Source organism: Alexandromys fortis, unplaced genomic scaffold, assembly GCF_014885135.2.
Source record: "Alexandromys fortis isolate MF-2015 unplaced genomic scaffold, M_Fortis_MF-2015_v1.1 scaffold_106, whole genome shotgun sequence".
Lineage (NCBI taxonomy): Eukaryota > Metazoa > Chordata > Mammalia > Rodentia > Cricetidae > Alexandromys > Alexandromys fortis.
The window spans coordinates 468,588-485,102 of NW_026067980.1; the positions used below are offsets into that span (position 1 = coordinate 468,588).

The 16,515-nt window shown below is 46.8% G+C and overlaps 1 protein-coding gene and 1 long non-coding RNA gene across 3 annotated transcripts in view; one reads left to right on the plus strand and one right to left on the minus strand.

Moving 5' to 3' along the window:
- Positions 1–1,742: 1,742 nt before the first annotated feature.
- Positions 1,743–5,196, minus strand: LOC126511208 (uncharacterized). The gene is made up of 4 exons (XR_007594620.1): positions 4,981–5,196; positions 4,169–4,228; positions 3,932–4,078; positions 1,743–3,774 (listed from the first exon to the last, which is right to left on the minus strand). It is a non-coding gene; the product is annotated as an uncharacterized lncRNA (long non-coding RNA).
- Positions 5,197–5,319: 123 nt separating this feature from the next.
- Positions 5,320–16,515, plus strand: part of LOC126511175 (carboxyl-terminal PDZ ligand of neuronal nitric oxide synthase protein-like) — a 276,647-nt gene continuing 265,451 nt past the window's right edge. For both annotated transcript variants that reach the window (XM_050158183.1, XM_050158184.1), the window contains exon 1: positions 5,320–5,881. In XM_050158183.1, coding sequence (XP_050014140.1) covers positions 5,777–5,881 — 105 coding nt within the window. In that variant the 5' untranslated portion in view covers positions 5,320–5,776. The remainder of the gene's footprint in view (positions 5,882–16,515) is intronic.

A 16,515-nucleotide genomic window follows, 5' to 3' on the forward strand; every position in this document is an offset into this window, starting at 1 on the left:
TCCTAGATATAACTTCATGTTTAAAAGGAAAAAAAATTAAGAAGGCTTAGGTTTCATCTTAAAATTTTCCATCCCCAATAGTCAATGCTGTATTTACTAGTCTTAGAAGTAAGTGCCCAAGCTAAAACAACAGGATTTGCCCATGTGGCTTGTTTTCCCAGGTACCGAGATCAAAATCCTAAGCTTCCCTAGGTCTTGTAACTCAGCAAGGCTTGTGAGTGGAAATACAGTGCCCAATCCCATTCTGCTTTAAAAGGTAAATACAGATGAGATAAGAAGAAGAAGAAGAAGAAGAAGAAGAAGAAGAGGAGGAGGAGGAGGAGGAGGAGGAGGAGGAGGAGGAGGAGGAGGAGGAGGAGGAGGAGGAGGAGCAGCAGCAGCAGGAGGAGGAGGAGGAGGAGGAGAAAGAAGAATAAAAAAAGAAAAAAAGAAGAAAGGTGTATAAGATGCTTGGGGCTTGGTTGAGTCCATATGGAGTCAAGTTGACAGCCAAGATTAGCAATCATAGAGTGTCTGGGTAGCATTTAGCAAGCTAATATGTTTTTCGTTTTTGTTGGCTAATGTTCGTGTAAGGATTCCCAGGACTTTCTGCTTCTCCATCCATGTAAAGGATTTCCTTCTCTTGGCTGCAGTTTCCTCATCTGTCAAATGAAGACATGAACAGTTCATGTGGCCAAGTAAGACTTTATTAATAAGTCAGAGCAAGGCTTATTTTGTACTACTGGGGTTGAACCTAATCTATAGCCCCATAAAGTAGAAATTTATGAGCAAATCTGTTTTTTTTGAATTCCAAATATGTTATAAAATTAAAAAATAGATTTGCTATTGATTCTAAACTCATTTATGACTGTGTAATGAAAAGATCGCTGAAGATTACAGTTGCTACACAGGTGTTCTACCACCGAACCATAATCCTAGCTCTTACAATTGTTTTTTTTTTTTTTTTTTTTTTTTGAGGAAGGGTCTGGCCTTGAACTCATGGAGTCTCACCTGCTTCTGCCTCTTGAATAACGGGATTAAAGGTGTGCACAACTAAACCCAGCCTGATTTTGATTTTTAAAAGTTTTATTTTATTTTTATATGGGTGGGTATTTTGCCTGCATGTATATCTGAGAATCTCTTTCATGCCTGATGCCCACCGAGGCCAGAGAAGGGCAACAGGTGCCCTAGGACTGGAGCTACAGGTGACTATAGCCACCATGTGGGTATTGGGAGTGGAACCCAGGCCCTCTGAAAGAGCAGCCAGTGCTCTTCACCACTGAGCCATCTTTACAACCCCCTATTTTTATTTATTTATGTTTGAACCAGGGACTTGCAACATAGCCAAGGCTGGCCTTGACTTCTTGACACCCCACCCCCACCTCAGCTTCCCAGCCTCCTGTGTACCAGAATTACTGGCATGTGCTATCACACAGACTCTAGAATTAATTTTTAAACAAAGTTAAGGGGCTGGAGTGGTGGTTCAAAGGTTCAAAGCAATGGCCGTTCTTCCAGAGGACCCAGGTTTGGTTCCCAGCACCCACATGGTGGTTCACAACTGTCTGTAACTCCAGCTCCAGGACAGCGTGGTGCACATAACATACCTTCAGGCAAGGTATTTATATACATAAAATAAAAATGAATAAATTAAAAAAATAACTAAACAAAGTTAGCATAGGAAGTATTTTATGAATAAGCAATTTCTATTTAAAGGAAATATAATTCAGACTTTTTATTATGTAGTAATTAAGAACCAGAAGCACTAACCGGGGATGCAGCTTAGGGATACAGTACTTGCTTGATGTGTAAGGGGCCTTGGATTCAGTTCCCTCATATTGAGAATAAATACATTGTTTTCTTCTTACAAATACACAGATAATACTAATACAAAGGAGTTCCATGTGGTCATCTGCACTTGCAACCCCAGGATTTGGTTAGGCTTGAGGCCGGGGAATTATGAGTTCCAGGACAGTCTGCGTTACACAGCAAGTGGTTACTTCAAACACTACGAGTTGGGCCTGATGGCACTGGTCTGAAATTGCAGCAGTTTGGGAGACTGAAGGAGGGCAGCAAATGTGTGAGTCCTGTCTGGGCTGCTGAATGGGAGCCCATCGCAAAATAAAATCATAAAAGCTGAAACAAACTGAAAGTTATAGAACAAGAGAACTCGGGAGTTTATTTGCTCTTTTTCTTCAATGGACTTGGAAATTCTGAGGTATTATTCGATGGTAATCAAAGGTGTAAAAAAAAAAAAGGCTGATATCACTTTAAAAATATTAAAAAAGGAAATTACTGTGGATGTCCATTGTTTTCTGAAAGAAGGCTCTTTGCAGGCCTGTCTGGTGCTGACGTGATAGAAGGCAAAGGCCACATCGGAACAGGCTCTCCTTTTTGGAACATTTCATCTCAGTGAAACAGAGCGAGCATAGGCGAGCAACAATACACACCGAAACAAGCCATAACCCTGGAGTTTCACCAGATTCATATCTACACACAGGAGCATTGCAGGGGCCAGTCTGCACCTTGATTCCGGTCCTCTCCTTTGTACGTGTGACCTCGGCAAGTTGTGAAAACCTCTCTGTGTCCCAGCTTTTTCATGCAGTCTGCTATGTTAGGGCTGCTGTGTATATCACACGAGGCAATGGTAAGATGTGAGAACAGGGCACCACACAGCAGCCTTGTAAGCAATCACCGGGTGTCTTCTGTGTGGTGCTCTCTACGTTAGGCCCTGACAGACCTTTGAGGCCTCTTGCCTTTTTTGTGTCATGTCTCGACACAATGTGTTATAGTCCTTAGTTATAAAATTCTGGCAAATTCATCAGACCAGCGAGGTGCAAGTTACTCTAGAGAAAAGGCCTGTTAGAGTCGGGGAACATGATTAATTTGGGAGAGAATATGAGACGTAAATAGTTATTTAACATCTTGCCTTTAAGTTGGGTTTTACAAAGTGTATTTCTGATGCATATTAAAGCCACGGTGACATTCAAAGAACCCTGCATGCCTGATTAGAGCTTTAGGGCTCGTATTTATAAAAAGGTTACTGGTGCATTTCCTCAGTGCAAATTATTTTTGGCTCTTACTAATATTTACGAATATAATAAAGTCTCTGCAGCATAATGTGTGATTAATTTGTCCTAGTCACTGGCTTGCTTTTATTTAGGGAGATACCCCCGGAAGATGGTATCTCTTCACAGGAATTTGAGCAGACAGGCAACAGCAGAGTACAGCTAAGGGCAGCTGTACTTTTCACCCTAGGAGACAAGATAAGAAATACCATCAGGACAATAATGTATCTGCTCGCTTAAATTCATCACGGAGACGACACAGAGCGGTCTCTTTGGGGGTATTTCTTGGGGATGTTAAGGGTAGCCTAGGCAACAAGCAACAGTCTAAGAATGGTTTGGGTGGTGGTGTCCACAGAGCATTGAAGGCAGAGTTATTCTGGACCTGGTGATGCTGGTCTATAATCCCAGCCACTGGAGAGGATGAGGCAGGAGGATTGCAGGCTCAAGGCAAGCTTGGGCAATTTAGTGAGACTGTTTGAAAACAGCAAGTAAAGAGTGGGCTCAAAGGTAGATTCAATCCCTAGTACTAGGAGAAGAAAACCCAAGCCTAAACGAAGACAAAACCAAACCAAAGAGATGTACTTGCTATTTTTCTTGTTGTGCTGATGAAATATCTGATAAAGCACTATGGAAGGAAGGAGGGATTTCTTTTGCTGCAGTATTCCCGCGTAGTCTGTCATGGTGGGGAAGGCGTGGTGATGAGAGTGGGAGGCAGCTGGTCCCATGGCTTCTGCAGTCAGAAAGCGTAGAGAGATGGGTGCTGGTGCTCAGCTCACCTCCCCCTTTTAATTCAGTTTTGGACCCCAGCTCATGGAATGGTGCCACCCACCTCTGGCGTGGGTCTTCCCATCCCAGCTCCCCAGTGTGAGCCTCCCTCCCAGACTGACCAGAGGGCTGTCTCCTAGGAGGGTCTAGATCTGGTTAAGTTGACGATGTTAGCAATCACATGTTTGTACAACCAAAAACGGTCATTTTCATCCAGGGGATCTTAGCTCTGACACCAGCAGGGCTGGGTACTATTGGGGCGTCTGGTGCTATGAAGACATAAATTGCATCTATAAATTTTACTTGGGGAGACACAGCGAACATACCTGTTCACCCCAGATAGGAAACTCACTACATACCAACGAATGGATACCATCCAAGTCCAACTTGGTTGAACCAATGACTTTCACTGGGGTTACCTACAGGAATATGGGTAAGGTTACTGACCGGAGCAGAAATGACACAAGGACAGCTGTATTGCCAAGTTTCACCCCAGCATGGGTGACAGTCCACAAGAGCTAGGAACCTGGAGCACACAGCACAGCCTGAAGGCAGCTCAACAGGTTGGACAGTGCCCTTGCTGAGCCACTGTGGTCTAGACCTCTTCCAGGCATCTGGTCTGCTCTGGGAGTCTTTGCTGAGGCTCTCAGCATTTACTGCTTACTCTGGCAGGGAGGGGCCTAGTGGGTCTGACCAGTTTCAGGGACTTCCTGGAGCTACTTTGACTTGTTTACCTTCCTGCTTAAGGAGCTTCCCAGTAGGACAGACTACGTCAATCTCAGAGGAAACTGTTATACAACACTATCTATGACGTTTTGACACACAGTGAATATTTAGTCTCTAAATCCTCCTATGGCTGCTTCATTTGCTCATTACTAAGAAACCTCACAGAATTTTGGCAACATTTTTTTTTAAATCAATGCTCAGTTTAGAAGTTTAATTAAGGGCACAAGAACACTCTGGAATCTCTTGTTCCTAATGCTCCCTTTTCCGCCTACTTCAGTTCAACAAGGCTGACTCTTAAATATTTAAATTCTTCCCAAAGACACCCTGCTGTGTCCCCAAACGCAAGCAGCACACCCAAAGGAACAAAAGGCGCTGGAGACAGCCCCCCCCCTTTCGCCTTGATTCTTACGAGAAGCTGGGATCTCTGAATTAATGCAGCTCTGACCTAGAGTGTCTGAGACAGATCTTGGGCCTTCTTGGGAAAACAAAACAAAACAAAACAAAAACCATCGCTCCTCTCCCGCTCCTCAAACAAAACAAAACAAGACAAACAAACAAATGCAAGGCGATGCTGTTTCGCCGCTACCAGCTGAGCAGGCTGTGTCGCCTAGGTCCTCTGGTGAGGCCGGGGCGAAGTTCCCGGGTCCCGGCTAGACGCTGCGGGGACTTTCACCTGCTGGGCGCGCGCGGGGCGCGGGGCGGACCCGGCGGCGAAGGGCGGGCGGAGCTGTGGCGCGCGGGAGGAGTCGGCCCGGGCCCGCCCCGCAGGAGGAGCCGCGGGCTGGCAGCCGATCCGGCGTCTCCGTGACAGGCACCCTGCTCCACCGTCGCCGCCGCTGCCTTTCTTCCTCGTCCCGGGCTGTGCGCGCCGAGCTCGGGATCGGGCTCCGGGTCTAGCCCCGCTCCGGGCCGTGCGCCCTTCGCTCGGCGTCGCGGTCTGGGGCTCCGTGCCACCCGCTCCCGCCTCCCGACCGCCTGGCCGCCTCCCGGTAGCCAGAGCTCAGCCACCAAGCAGCTCACACCAGCCGCATCCGCGCCGCCCTTGCCGTTCGGCCCTCTGCTTCGCTCCGGGTTCCCCCCAGCCACCGCCTGGCACCCAGGCTACCCACTGCACGACCCGGGTCCTCTCTGCTACCTCGCCTGGCCCCACTGTTCCCTCTCCCGGGTCTCGCCAGCTCTTTCTTGCCGCCGTCGCCACCGCCACCGCCGCCCCTTGAGCAGCGGGTCCACCGCGGGTCACCATGCCCAGCAAAACCAAGTACAACCTTGTGGACGACGGGCACGACCTGAGGATCCCTCTGCACAACGAAGACGCCTTCCAGCACGGCATCTCTTTTGAGGCCAAGGTGAGGGGCCACCGGGAGGGCAGTACCCCGAGGGGGCAGGTCTGGTTGGTTGGGATGCCAGCTGTCCTGGACGCAGAGCAGGTGGGTTAGGCCTTTCTCAGCTCCTGCCCAGAACAGCTAAAAAGAGCACCTGCAAAGTTTGAGGTGTACTGCCTCACCCCCTTCTCCCACCTGCAGACACCCCATCCTTGCCCGCCAAGGCTGGATGGAGTTACTTCCCGGAGCAGCCTGAGCAGCGCAGCCTGACCGCCTGGTTCTTTTGAAAGCTTTTAAGGAAGCGCTGGTGTTATTTACCTCCTGGGCTTCCAGGAGAGGTGCTTTCGGGAGGTGTTTTAAGACGAGAATGCCTGTTTCCTGACCAGTTAAAAACATTAAAAGAAAAAAAAAATTCCAAGTAGCTGGGTCTAGTTGCTAAAGTCACTCCCCAAGTGTTTGCTTTCGTACGACTCTTTGACATGTGCCAGTCACTGGTGTGGAGGTCGGGTGGAACCCGTTTTCCAGTTTTGTGGTGCGCTGTTAAATCTCAGCAGTTGCTAAAGAAGAATTTAGCCCAGACGACTGACATTTGCAGGGCCAAGCCCAAAGCCACCCTTGGGGGGGGGGGAGGGGGGAGTGGAAATCTGCGTGCTGGACCAGTGGCTGTGTATAAGGCTGGCCACCCTGGAATGGTGAAGCACCTGGCTGTGCGAGGAGTTTTGGCTTGTGAAACTGCAGTGGAGTTTCCCCACTGCTCTTCCCGGGAACGGTCCTTTCCAGTGTAAGGCTCTTGATTGGTACCGCTGCTCTACTCCCCCCCTCCCCACCTATAGCCTAAAGAAAAATGCACGGACACTCAGCATGTACAGTGTGCTTGTCACCGCGTGAAATGTAAGTGAGTTCTGTTTTAGGTTGGGTTTGGATGGTTTTGAGAACAGCACTTTTGACGCGGAGGCAAACTTGCTCCGCTTTCTCTTCTTGGATGACCACAGGTTAGTAAATTGTGCAAGAACTGCCCTCAGGTGTCCATTTCCTTCGATTTGCAAAACATCCTCGGAGTGTCAGTTAGGAGCCCAGAGGTCACATGTCTTTAGAATTGCGTCCCTTTTCTCATGCCAGTGTATGGATTGGTGAATCATACCCCCCCACCCCCAGCAGCTTTTCTCAGTCACATTTGCTAGAACTAGAGGCGTCACCCCTTCATCCTGCAGTTATCAAACTCTACCTTGGAGTGCCGACTGGGTTGCTGAGTATGACTTGGACCAGAGGGAAGCTGTCAGCCAAGATCTTATCTCGCTTCTCTTTCTCAGAATAGATCTGGTTGGCCCAGGATATTCAGTGTCTGGGCTCCTGTGTCTGGGCCTGTGGATTCGGTAAGCAGTTTCTTCAGAATGTAACTTTTCATTGTGGTTATGCTTTAATTTTCTTGCATAGACATACACTGAGAAATTGGCTTTTGTCTTGTTTGGTTCACCAGTGCTATATTTAAAAAAATATTTTTATTATTTTTAATTATATGTCTGTGTGTGGTTATGTGCACTGAATGAAGGTATTCCCTGGAGTCCGGAGGCACTGGATCTCCCTGGAGCCAGAGTTACATCTACTTACTTGTGAGCTGCTTGATGTTGGCTCTGGGATCTGAACTCCACTCCTCTGCAAGAGCTGTGTGATGGGACTCTCCAGCCCAATGGGCGCTGTTTTTTTTGTTTTTTTTTTTTTTTTTGTTTTTAAGAGTTCAGATAAAAAGACTAGTTAGATTTAAAGTTGCTTTTTTTTTTCTCACAGGCCTCTGCATTTGGTCATAGCTAGTTGTCAAAATCTAAAGTAAGTACATACAAATTTCAAGTAAAGTCCAATTCTTAGTATAATCTTCTGCAGTTGGAATGGTGAGGCAGGGGGATTACCATGAGTTAGTGACTTGCCTGGGCCACATACTTCTATCAGGAAAAACCAACCCATGAACCAACCAACCAACCAACAAACAAACCAACCAAATCAACGAACAGTTCTAGCTTGACGTGTTTAGGGGACATGTGTACCTTTAATGAGTATCTGGGTGACATAATGAAGTGATTGCAACCAGACCTTAAGGAATATTGGGCTTGTCGCTTGCCTTCAACTTTCTGGATCTCACTTTATTTTTTTTTCTCTCTAGTACTAAACATGTAGTTTCTTTTCTGAGCAAATGTCTGGGGGCTGCATAGTGTGGTTTCTATAGTAACTCTGGATTCACAGATAGTGCTGGTCAATAAGAGGAAAGCCATGGCTGGTCTGTGTTCCTAAGGCAGACAACACAGGGGGCCAGGGTTCAGGATTGAGAAGGGTGAGGTGGAAAAGAAAGGACAAGGGCAGGTGGAGCTTCCATAGGCCAAGACTGGGTTGATGAACTGGGTCCTTCCTCCTGGATCTTTGTGGTTGATGCTGGACTCTGGCATATTCAAATCCCGTGTCAGCCAAGACCTGCGTGGGGGTGGAAGCAGAAGATCAGTTCTCTGTCCCCCATGCACCCCAGTAAGTACCTTCTGCAGCTAGCTTCCACCCTTTTACTGAGCCGTGTCTGTCCCTAGAAATGCATCACCGTGGGGATTTCAGGGTTAAAGCCACAGCCATTTGCTCCTTGTTTTGGAAAAGCACAGACCATAAAAATGCAAATGCATTGTTGCCTTGTTAGGTGCCTTGGAAAATGAGCCAGAGCCTTCTTCTTCCAAGGGCTGGCAATTTTTCAGAATCAACACTGGATGGAGTGATTCTTGGGACATCTGCCTCTCAGTTTTCAGAGTTCCATGGAGACACAGAAATTTAGGGTTAGGTGGGACAGTGTGTCCCTGGCGGAACCTCTGCCTACTTAAGAAACATAGATACCTGCCAGTATCTCAGTCTGTAGAGTGCTTGCTCTAGTATGCGCGAAGCTCTGGGTTACATCCTCAGCACGATTGCTTCAGGTGTGGTGATGCATGCTTGCAATCCCAGCACCCAGGAAGTATAGGGAAGATCTGGATACCCGAGACCCCTTCTTCCTGCATGCACCCCATCCCAAATGCATATAACGATGAAGCCCAATCTATGCACTTTCACCTGCAAGATCTCACTCAAGTCTCACCACTTTTATACCAGATGTGTCTTCAGTTTGATGAAGCAGGATATAGGCTCGGGGAGGCTGCTGCCTGCCAGGGGCTTTCAGAAACAGGAACATTAGCGTTATTTTTCAGGTGGAAAACTTGGTGATGAGCTCACAGAGCGTGTCAGCATCAAACAGTGAAAACTTGTTTTTGCCCCAGCCAGACTTCAGTCTCTGTGATGGAATCCCTGACTCCCACCGCTTAGAGCAGGATGGGTTCATTTTAGCTCACGGATTCAGAGCTTTCAGCAGATGTTTCTAGCTGTTGGTTGAGGTAGCAGAGGGGAACCCCAGCCCCCCTCCCCAGGATTGCTTACACACCTGGCATACGGCCAGCAGGAGGGCAGCATGCAGGTAGGTGTGCACTGCCCAGAGAAGCGAATGCTCCTCTCGCTGGAGTGGCCCTTACTGCCCACACCATGATGGTGGGGGCATGTGGCGGAAGTGACTCACCTGTGCTACAAAGGAAGCAGAGAGAGGAAACTGGAGACCAGGTCTAACTTTCAAAGGCATTATCGTCATTACTTCCTTCCTCCAGCTCGGGGCCCGCTTCCTGGAAATTTCTACCACCCGCTAACATAGCATCACCAGCTGGGGATGAAGATTTTAACACGCCTATGGGGAACATTGCATCTCCAAACCATAATGTATTTACTGAACACTTACGCGCCCTACTTCGTTCTAGCCTCTGCCTCCTTGGATACGTACCCTCCAGGGCATTTGACCCCTGGTCTGTGACCGCCTTATCTACCCCGGACACAGCTTTTCCCTCTGTTTTCCTAGCCATACTCTCTGGACTGTGGTTCTGGTCAGCAGAGCTGAAAAGCACCTTAGGCATCTAGTGTAGACTCACTTTATGGATAATTGAGGTCCAGAGGGAAGTCTTGACCTAAGGTCCATAGCCACATAGTAACAGAACCACCGGGGATCTCTGGGTCCAGTTACCTGTTGCTATCTAACAAACTACCTTTAGACTGGCTGGAAACAACAGCCGTGTATTTTGCTCCTGATCTGTGGCCTGGGAACTCAGGCAGGGCTTGGCTGGGCTGTTCTTCCGGTGCACATGCCAAACAAACATTCTGTTGGGTTCTTTTTTTCTTTTTTTCTTGGTGAGCAGACCGGAAAGTCCTAGAAAGCTTCTCTTACTCGGCTTTAGTAGATTCTCCATGTGGTTGTTGAATCTACTGGCTGGCTTATATTTCCTCCTAGCATGGGGGTCTTTTGTTTGGTGGTTGACTTTCCAGAGGACATGTTATAAGAAGGAGGACACTGCCAAGGTTGGCCTTCTGAGTTTTACAGGTCTCTTCTGCTATGTTCTGTTGCTCATGACTGTAGGAGACTAGAAATAGGCCCCCCTTCTAGATGTGTGTTTGAGTGTGTGAGTGCATATGTACAGTGTTCCTTGGGGTTGTTTACCTTTTAAAAAAAAGAATTATTTTTAATTTTATGTGTGTTTTTTATTTGTTTGCTTTTTTGTTTTTGCTTTGTTTTTCCTGTGTGTGTGTCTGAGTACCATATATATGCAGTACCAGTAGAGGCCAGAAGAGGGCATTGAATCCTCTTGGAATTAGAAACAGCCACCAAGTGGGTGCTGGGAACAGAATCTGAGCTCCCTGCGAGAGAACCTCTGCTCCTAACAGTGGAGCCATCTCTCCAGTCCTCTGCTTTGTAATTCTGAGACAGTCTCTCACTGGGACCAGGATGCCAGTTCATCTCACTGGCATGCCTCAGCAATTCTCCTGCCTCTGCATTTGCAACACTGGATTACAAACATGCGTCACCATCCCTGGGTCCCTGGGATCAAACTCAGGTTTTTGTGCTTATGAGGCAAGCACTTTATCAAATGAGCTATCCGCAGTTTCCTAAACCCCACTTCTTAATGAGGGAGTGTCAAAGCCAAGTTGTAAAATTACATGTGGGGTGAGAGATTTTACTGATTCATAGAGCTGTGTCTTTGTTATAAAAGTAGATAGGCCCAAGTGTCCTTGGATAAATCTATTTCTACCTTAGCTGTAAACTTCATGATTTTGTGGCCTTTGGTCGTTGTTCGTTTGCCCAACAGGTCATAGTCATTTTTCGTGGTCAAAATTATGCATCCAGGCATAATGCTGACCAGTCACCTATGTATAGGACCCTAATTAGACTCGACTTAGTGTTTATTATTGCTTACTCATATGGTACTTCAAAGAACTGGAACATTAAGTGCTATCACTAGCTATAATTACCGACCTCCTCTTCACTACAGCATGCTGCCTGGAGCTTCTTGGGGACCTTTGAGCTATCCTTACCCTTGATGCCCAAGAAGCAGGCTTTACTTTTTCCTGCCCTACACTGAAATCTTGATTCCTGATACTCTTCTTCTTTCTCTTCCTCCCCCTACTTCTCCTCCTCTTCTAAGAAAAACTTCCTCTCTTTGCTGCCCATCCCCCTTTTCTTTAGTTCTTCTTCTTCTTCTTCTTCTTCTTCTTCTTCTTCTTCTTCTTCTTCTTCTTCTTCTTCTTCTTCTTCTTCTTCTCCTTCTTCCTTCTCCTCTTCTTCTTCCTCCTCTTCCCCCCTCCTCCTTTCTTCTTCTTCTTCTTCTTGCTGTGGCGTATGTATTTGTGTGCATGTGGAGACCAGAGACTGATGCCCTGTATATGGGCATGGTGTGTGCCGGTGCCCAGAGGCCAGAGAAAGGTGACCTCCCTTGAGCTGGAGTTACAGGCAGCTGTGAGATGACTGGTGTGGGTGCTGGGAACTGAACTTGGGTCCTCTGAGAGAGCAGTGCGTGTTCATAGCTGTGGAGTCCTCCACTTAATTTTCTGAGGCAGGGTCTCCTGCTGAATTTGGAGACTTAGAAGAACAGCTGGCCGGTGAGCTGCAGGGATCTGCCTGTGTCTGTCCTCCAGGGCTAGGATTACAGGTGTGTGCTGCTGTTCCTGTTTTTGTAACATAGGTGTTGGCGATCCAGATTCAGGTCCTCAGTGCTTTACTGACTGAGCCTTCTTCCCAACCCCTTTCTTGTAGCTTTACTGAGATATGTTTCATGCACCATATAATCCACCAGTTAAAATGTTTAATTCAGTGATGTTTGTATATTCACAAACATATCTATATTCCCGCAGTCCTTTGAGGACATTTCCATCATCTCGAAGGGACCCCTGTGCTCCAGTCCTAAGTGGTCACTATTCCATGTTCTGGTTCTAGGTTTTCTTCTTCTGGACGTTCCATGATTTTAAACATATAATACCTATGATCTTTTGGTTCTGACCTTGTCTTTGTTTCTTTTATTGTCGCTGTGGTAAAATACCTTGACAAAAGTAACTTCAGGGAGCAAGGGCCTGTTCTGGCTCATGGCTCAGGTGACAGTCCATCATGGTGGGGAAAACACAGAGGCAGGGACTTGAGTGTGATGGATCACCCTGCGCCCAGAGACAGGGAACAGAGAGAGCAATGAGTCTGTGCTGTCCACTCTCTTTGTAAGTTCAGGACCCCTGCCTGGGATGAGGGCTGCTTGTCCTGGCCCGATGCTAGTCCTGTGTCCTCCACAGTGGTGAATGCAGTGTCTTGTATATATATACATATATATATATATACATATATATGTATGTATGTATGTATATAACGTGAATGAGTGAATAAATGTGGTTTCTTAGCTGTTGCCTGTGACGACTGCCAGGGTCCTCCCTGGCCACCCCTCAGTGGGAGCTGCTGTTTGGTGCTAGTCACCTCTGACTGCTTCCCTTGCTCTAGTCCTGCAGTTTTTGGTTCCGAGTAACCTGAGCTGCTCCTCTGCCACGGTGTCTTTCTACTTATTCCTTTCACCTCTAGTTTACATTGCACTGCTTCTCAGAAGGGTCTTTTCCTGACTGAAAGGAAACCCCAATGAGTGATGGACAAAGGAGTTAGAGTTTGAATTAGAACATATGTTTAATTTCAGGAATAGGTAATTATCATTTACTAATTGTCCTTTATGTATGTTTTCATTAATGACTAGATATCCCCACCCACCCTCAATTCTCTGTTTATTTTCTTTACTTTGTTATTTTATGTCATATAAATTTGGTTGTCAAGAACTCCTAGCTTAGATTCAGAAGCCCATGCTGTGTTTGGCTTCAAGCCCTGACTCTGCCTCTTACTTGCTTATGACCGCGTATGAATTCCTTCACGTCTCTCGTCTGGAAGAAAGGTTCAGCGCATCATATGCCCCAGAGGGTGGGTGGGAGGGTGAAGGGAACTGACCACGTAAATGCCTAGCATAGTACTTGACACAGAGTGGCTTGCTGTTTTCATTAAATCCAATTCTATAACTTGCAGTTTGTTTTGCTTGTTTGGTCCGCACATGGTTGAATCCACAGAATAGCGTTTTGTCTTTTCTAATCGTTGCCTTTTTTAACTCTGAGGTTTGGTAACGCATTAACTTCATTATACATGCCTGGTTAAAAAAATTCTAGCCGCAGAATTACTCTGATTCCTCAAGTTGCAAATCAGACAGCGAGACTGCTGTGTGGGCTTAAAATAGCTGTCAGCTTTCTTGGAAGGGGGCGGGGAAGGGTTAACTAGGTTCTGGTGTAAGCCCCAATCACATTTGTTCCAGCTTTTTAATCCCTGTTATGATTAAAAATCACAGCATCTTAAGTATGGCATGTTGTCTGTCTTCACTTGTCTTTGAGTTTCTTGGGTAAATATTTCTTTAAGCAGAGCTAATCTAAGCAGAAGGAATCTTGCAGCCTGGGATTAATTAATACCTTACGATGCTTACATTTCCCTTTTCAGTTTTTATGCTCAGCACCATGTTTACTTTTAAACATCAGAGCAGCTGGCTTTAAAGTTGTTTATAAAGGCGCTTCTAGCAAGTTCCGTGCCCACAGAAAGCTGAATCCTCATATACTCTGGCATGTAACCCTGCAGCTGGTTTCTTATGGTAGGATCTGAGTGTCCTTTGAGAACTGAGGACATTGGCTATGCCCCCTCTTAATCTTACTTTTAAAATGAATTAATTTTGTGTGTGTTCTTGTGTTGGAGTACTTGCATGCATATGTTATACTGGTGCATCAGATAACTCTTGGGAGTCGGTTTTTGCCTTCTACCCTGTTACAGCAAAGTTGGTCTTGTTTCTGCCACTTGATAGCATCCTGGTTAGCTGGCCCATGAACCTGCAGCTCATTCTCCATCCCTTTGTAGGAGTGCTCGGATCATAGATATGTGCCACCACGTTTGGCTTTGTTGTTGTGGTGGTGGTGGTGTTGGTGGTGGTTGTCAGTTCTGGGAATCAAATTCGTATCTGCAGACTTGTGCTGCAATTGCTTTTACCTACTAAGCCATATTCCTGGCCCCTACCCCGACTTATTCCTGAAGCCACACCCCTTGGTGGGGGGCTAGTTTAATAATATGCCTCCAGAGTCTCTACTCCCAGAGTCTGTTTGGTGTAAGGAAATGGCTAAGAAGAGGGCACTTCCCACATTGCACCCTGAATTGAGAGCATACTGACTTCTGTTTGTCTCTGTGTGTGTGTGTGTTGGGGAAGGAAAGGAGTCAGAGGATGAACACACTGCAGAGACAGTGTCCATGCTGAAATACTTCTCCTGGGACACAAGGGCACAGTGCCTTGTGGGTACCTGGTTGTACCTTTCTGCCCATGTTCGTTGTAAACTCTTGTCCTTTGGTCTTTGGATGGAAGAAACGTGACTCAAATGAAATCATTTTCTTTTCTTTATTCTTTGCAAAGAGGAAGACCAATGTCTCTTATGGGCCAAGTGACAGATAACATATTAGCTCAACCCCCATCCTACTGTTTTTCATAAGCACACATAACCTGTCCTGGAATGATACTTTCAGACTCGCTCCTGGATGTGTGTGGATTTCCTCCTTAACTTGGCAGCCCAGGCTAAGCACATCCTGGACACCCATAGCCAGTGTTTGGTAGAAACGGCTTCCATCAAGTCACTTGAATGAAGCTCTCTCCTTGTGGTCAGGAGGTCTGCAGTTTCTGCATATGAAGGGAATTTTGCCTGTAGATGCCTTTGATCAATTAAGCAGCTGTTCTCAGTTGGTTTATGTCGGAATATTATGAAATGAAAAGGGAACGAATAAAGCCTCCAGGCCCAGGCTTGCTGAGATGGCATGGGTGATGTTGGAGGTTCTCCAAGCTGCTGTGATGGAGTGTTTGAGCCATGGCAATGGGGCACTGTTTCCCAGACACACTGCTAGTTGGACTCTCTGGGGGAGTTATATAAAATAAGAGAGAAACCACATATGGCTGGAGCTATAGTTTGGACTTTGGGTCCTCAAAAGGCCCATGTATTAAAGGCATGGTCCTTGACCCGCAGCACCATGGAGAGACAGTGGGCCCTCTTGGAGGTGGGGTCCAGTAGAAAATTATTACTGGAGGTTCCTTGATGATGACACGGAAAACCCTGGCATTTTGACCCCTTTCTCTCTCTGCTTCTTGGCTAGATGTGCTGAGAAGACCTCCTGGGACACATGTCCCCACCATGCTGCACTGTGCCTGCAAGACCTGAGCAATAGTCCAGGCCAGCTGACTGTGGACTAGAGCTGCAACTGGAATGTAGCCACGATTAATAAAAACCCAGAGACAGAAATTGGGGTTCAATCTGAAGGACAGAAAAGCAAAACAGCCAGCCACTGGCTCTTACCTCTGCCTCAGTCCGAAATGGTGATCCCGCTTTCAGAAATCTCAGAATGAGACTGTGTGTGAGAACTGTGTCCTCCCATTTTATATTCCTCTCTGTGTTGGTATTAAAGGCGTACGCCACTACCGCCTGGTTTCTGTGGCAAACTAGCGTGGCTACTGGGATTAAAGATGTGTGTCACCACTGCCTGGTCTGTAAGACTGATCAGTGTGGCTGTTTTACTCTCTGAACTTCAGGAAAACTTTATTTATTAAAATACAAAGGAAATATCACTACATGCTTTGGATATCTGTCCCGAAAACACCAGCAGGAGAGGCAGGAACCCATCGTAAGTTGTGCTTTATTCAGGGCTGGCAGTCTGTGGAGGTGACCGGCTAACACCCTTGGAGGCACTGCCTTCACATCCTGCCTCCAACTGGCTGGCTTTATTGGGAGCAGGACCAAGGCAGTCAGTCAACCCAGACCTCCTCTCTCTCCTCCGATCAGGTGGTCAGCCATGTTTTGAAGACTTGTGATTTCTTGGTCTCTTGTGGTGTCATCCTTGGTACCTTCTCATTTCCTGCACACCTGGGTTTAGGTACTTTTGGGTCATGGAGTCCAGTCAGTGCCTGTAGATATCGACCCCGTACTTCTCCAGGTGCCCCCTGCACTGGAGAGTCAGAATAAAGAAGGTTGTCAGGGTGGATGCGCTAGACTAATAACGGTGTGTGCGCAGATTTCCTTTGTTCAGTATGGAAGGAATGTGTCTCCGTTCATCTCATCTCCTATCCAAACCTCTGAAACTGAGAACCCCAAAATCTTGCTTGCTGCTTTTCCTTTCCTTTCCTTTCCTTTCCTTTCCTTTCCTTTCCTTTCCTTTCCTTTCCTTTCCTTTCCTTTCCTTTCCTTTCCTTTCCTTTCCTTTCCTT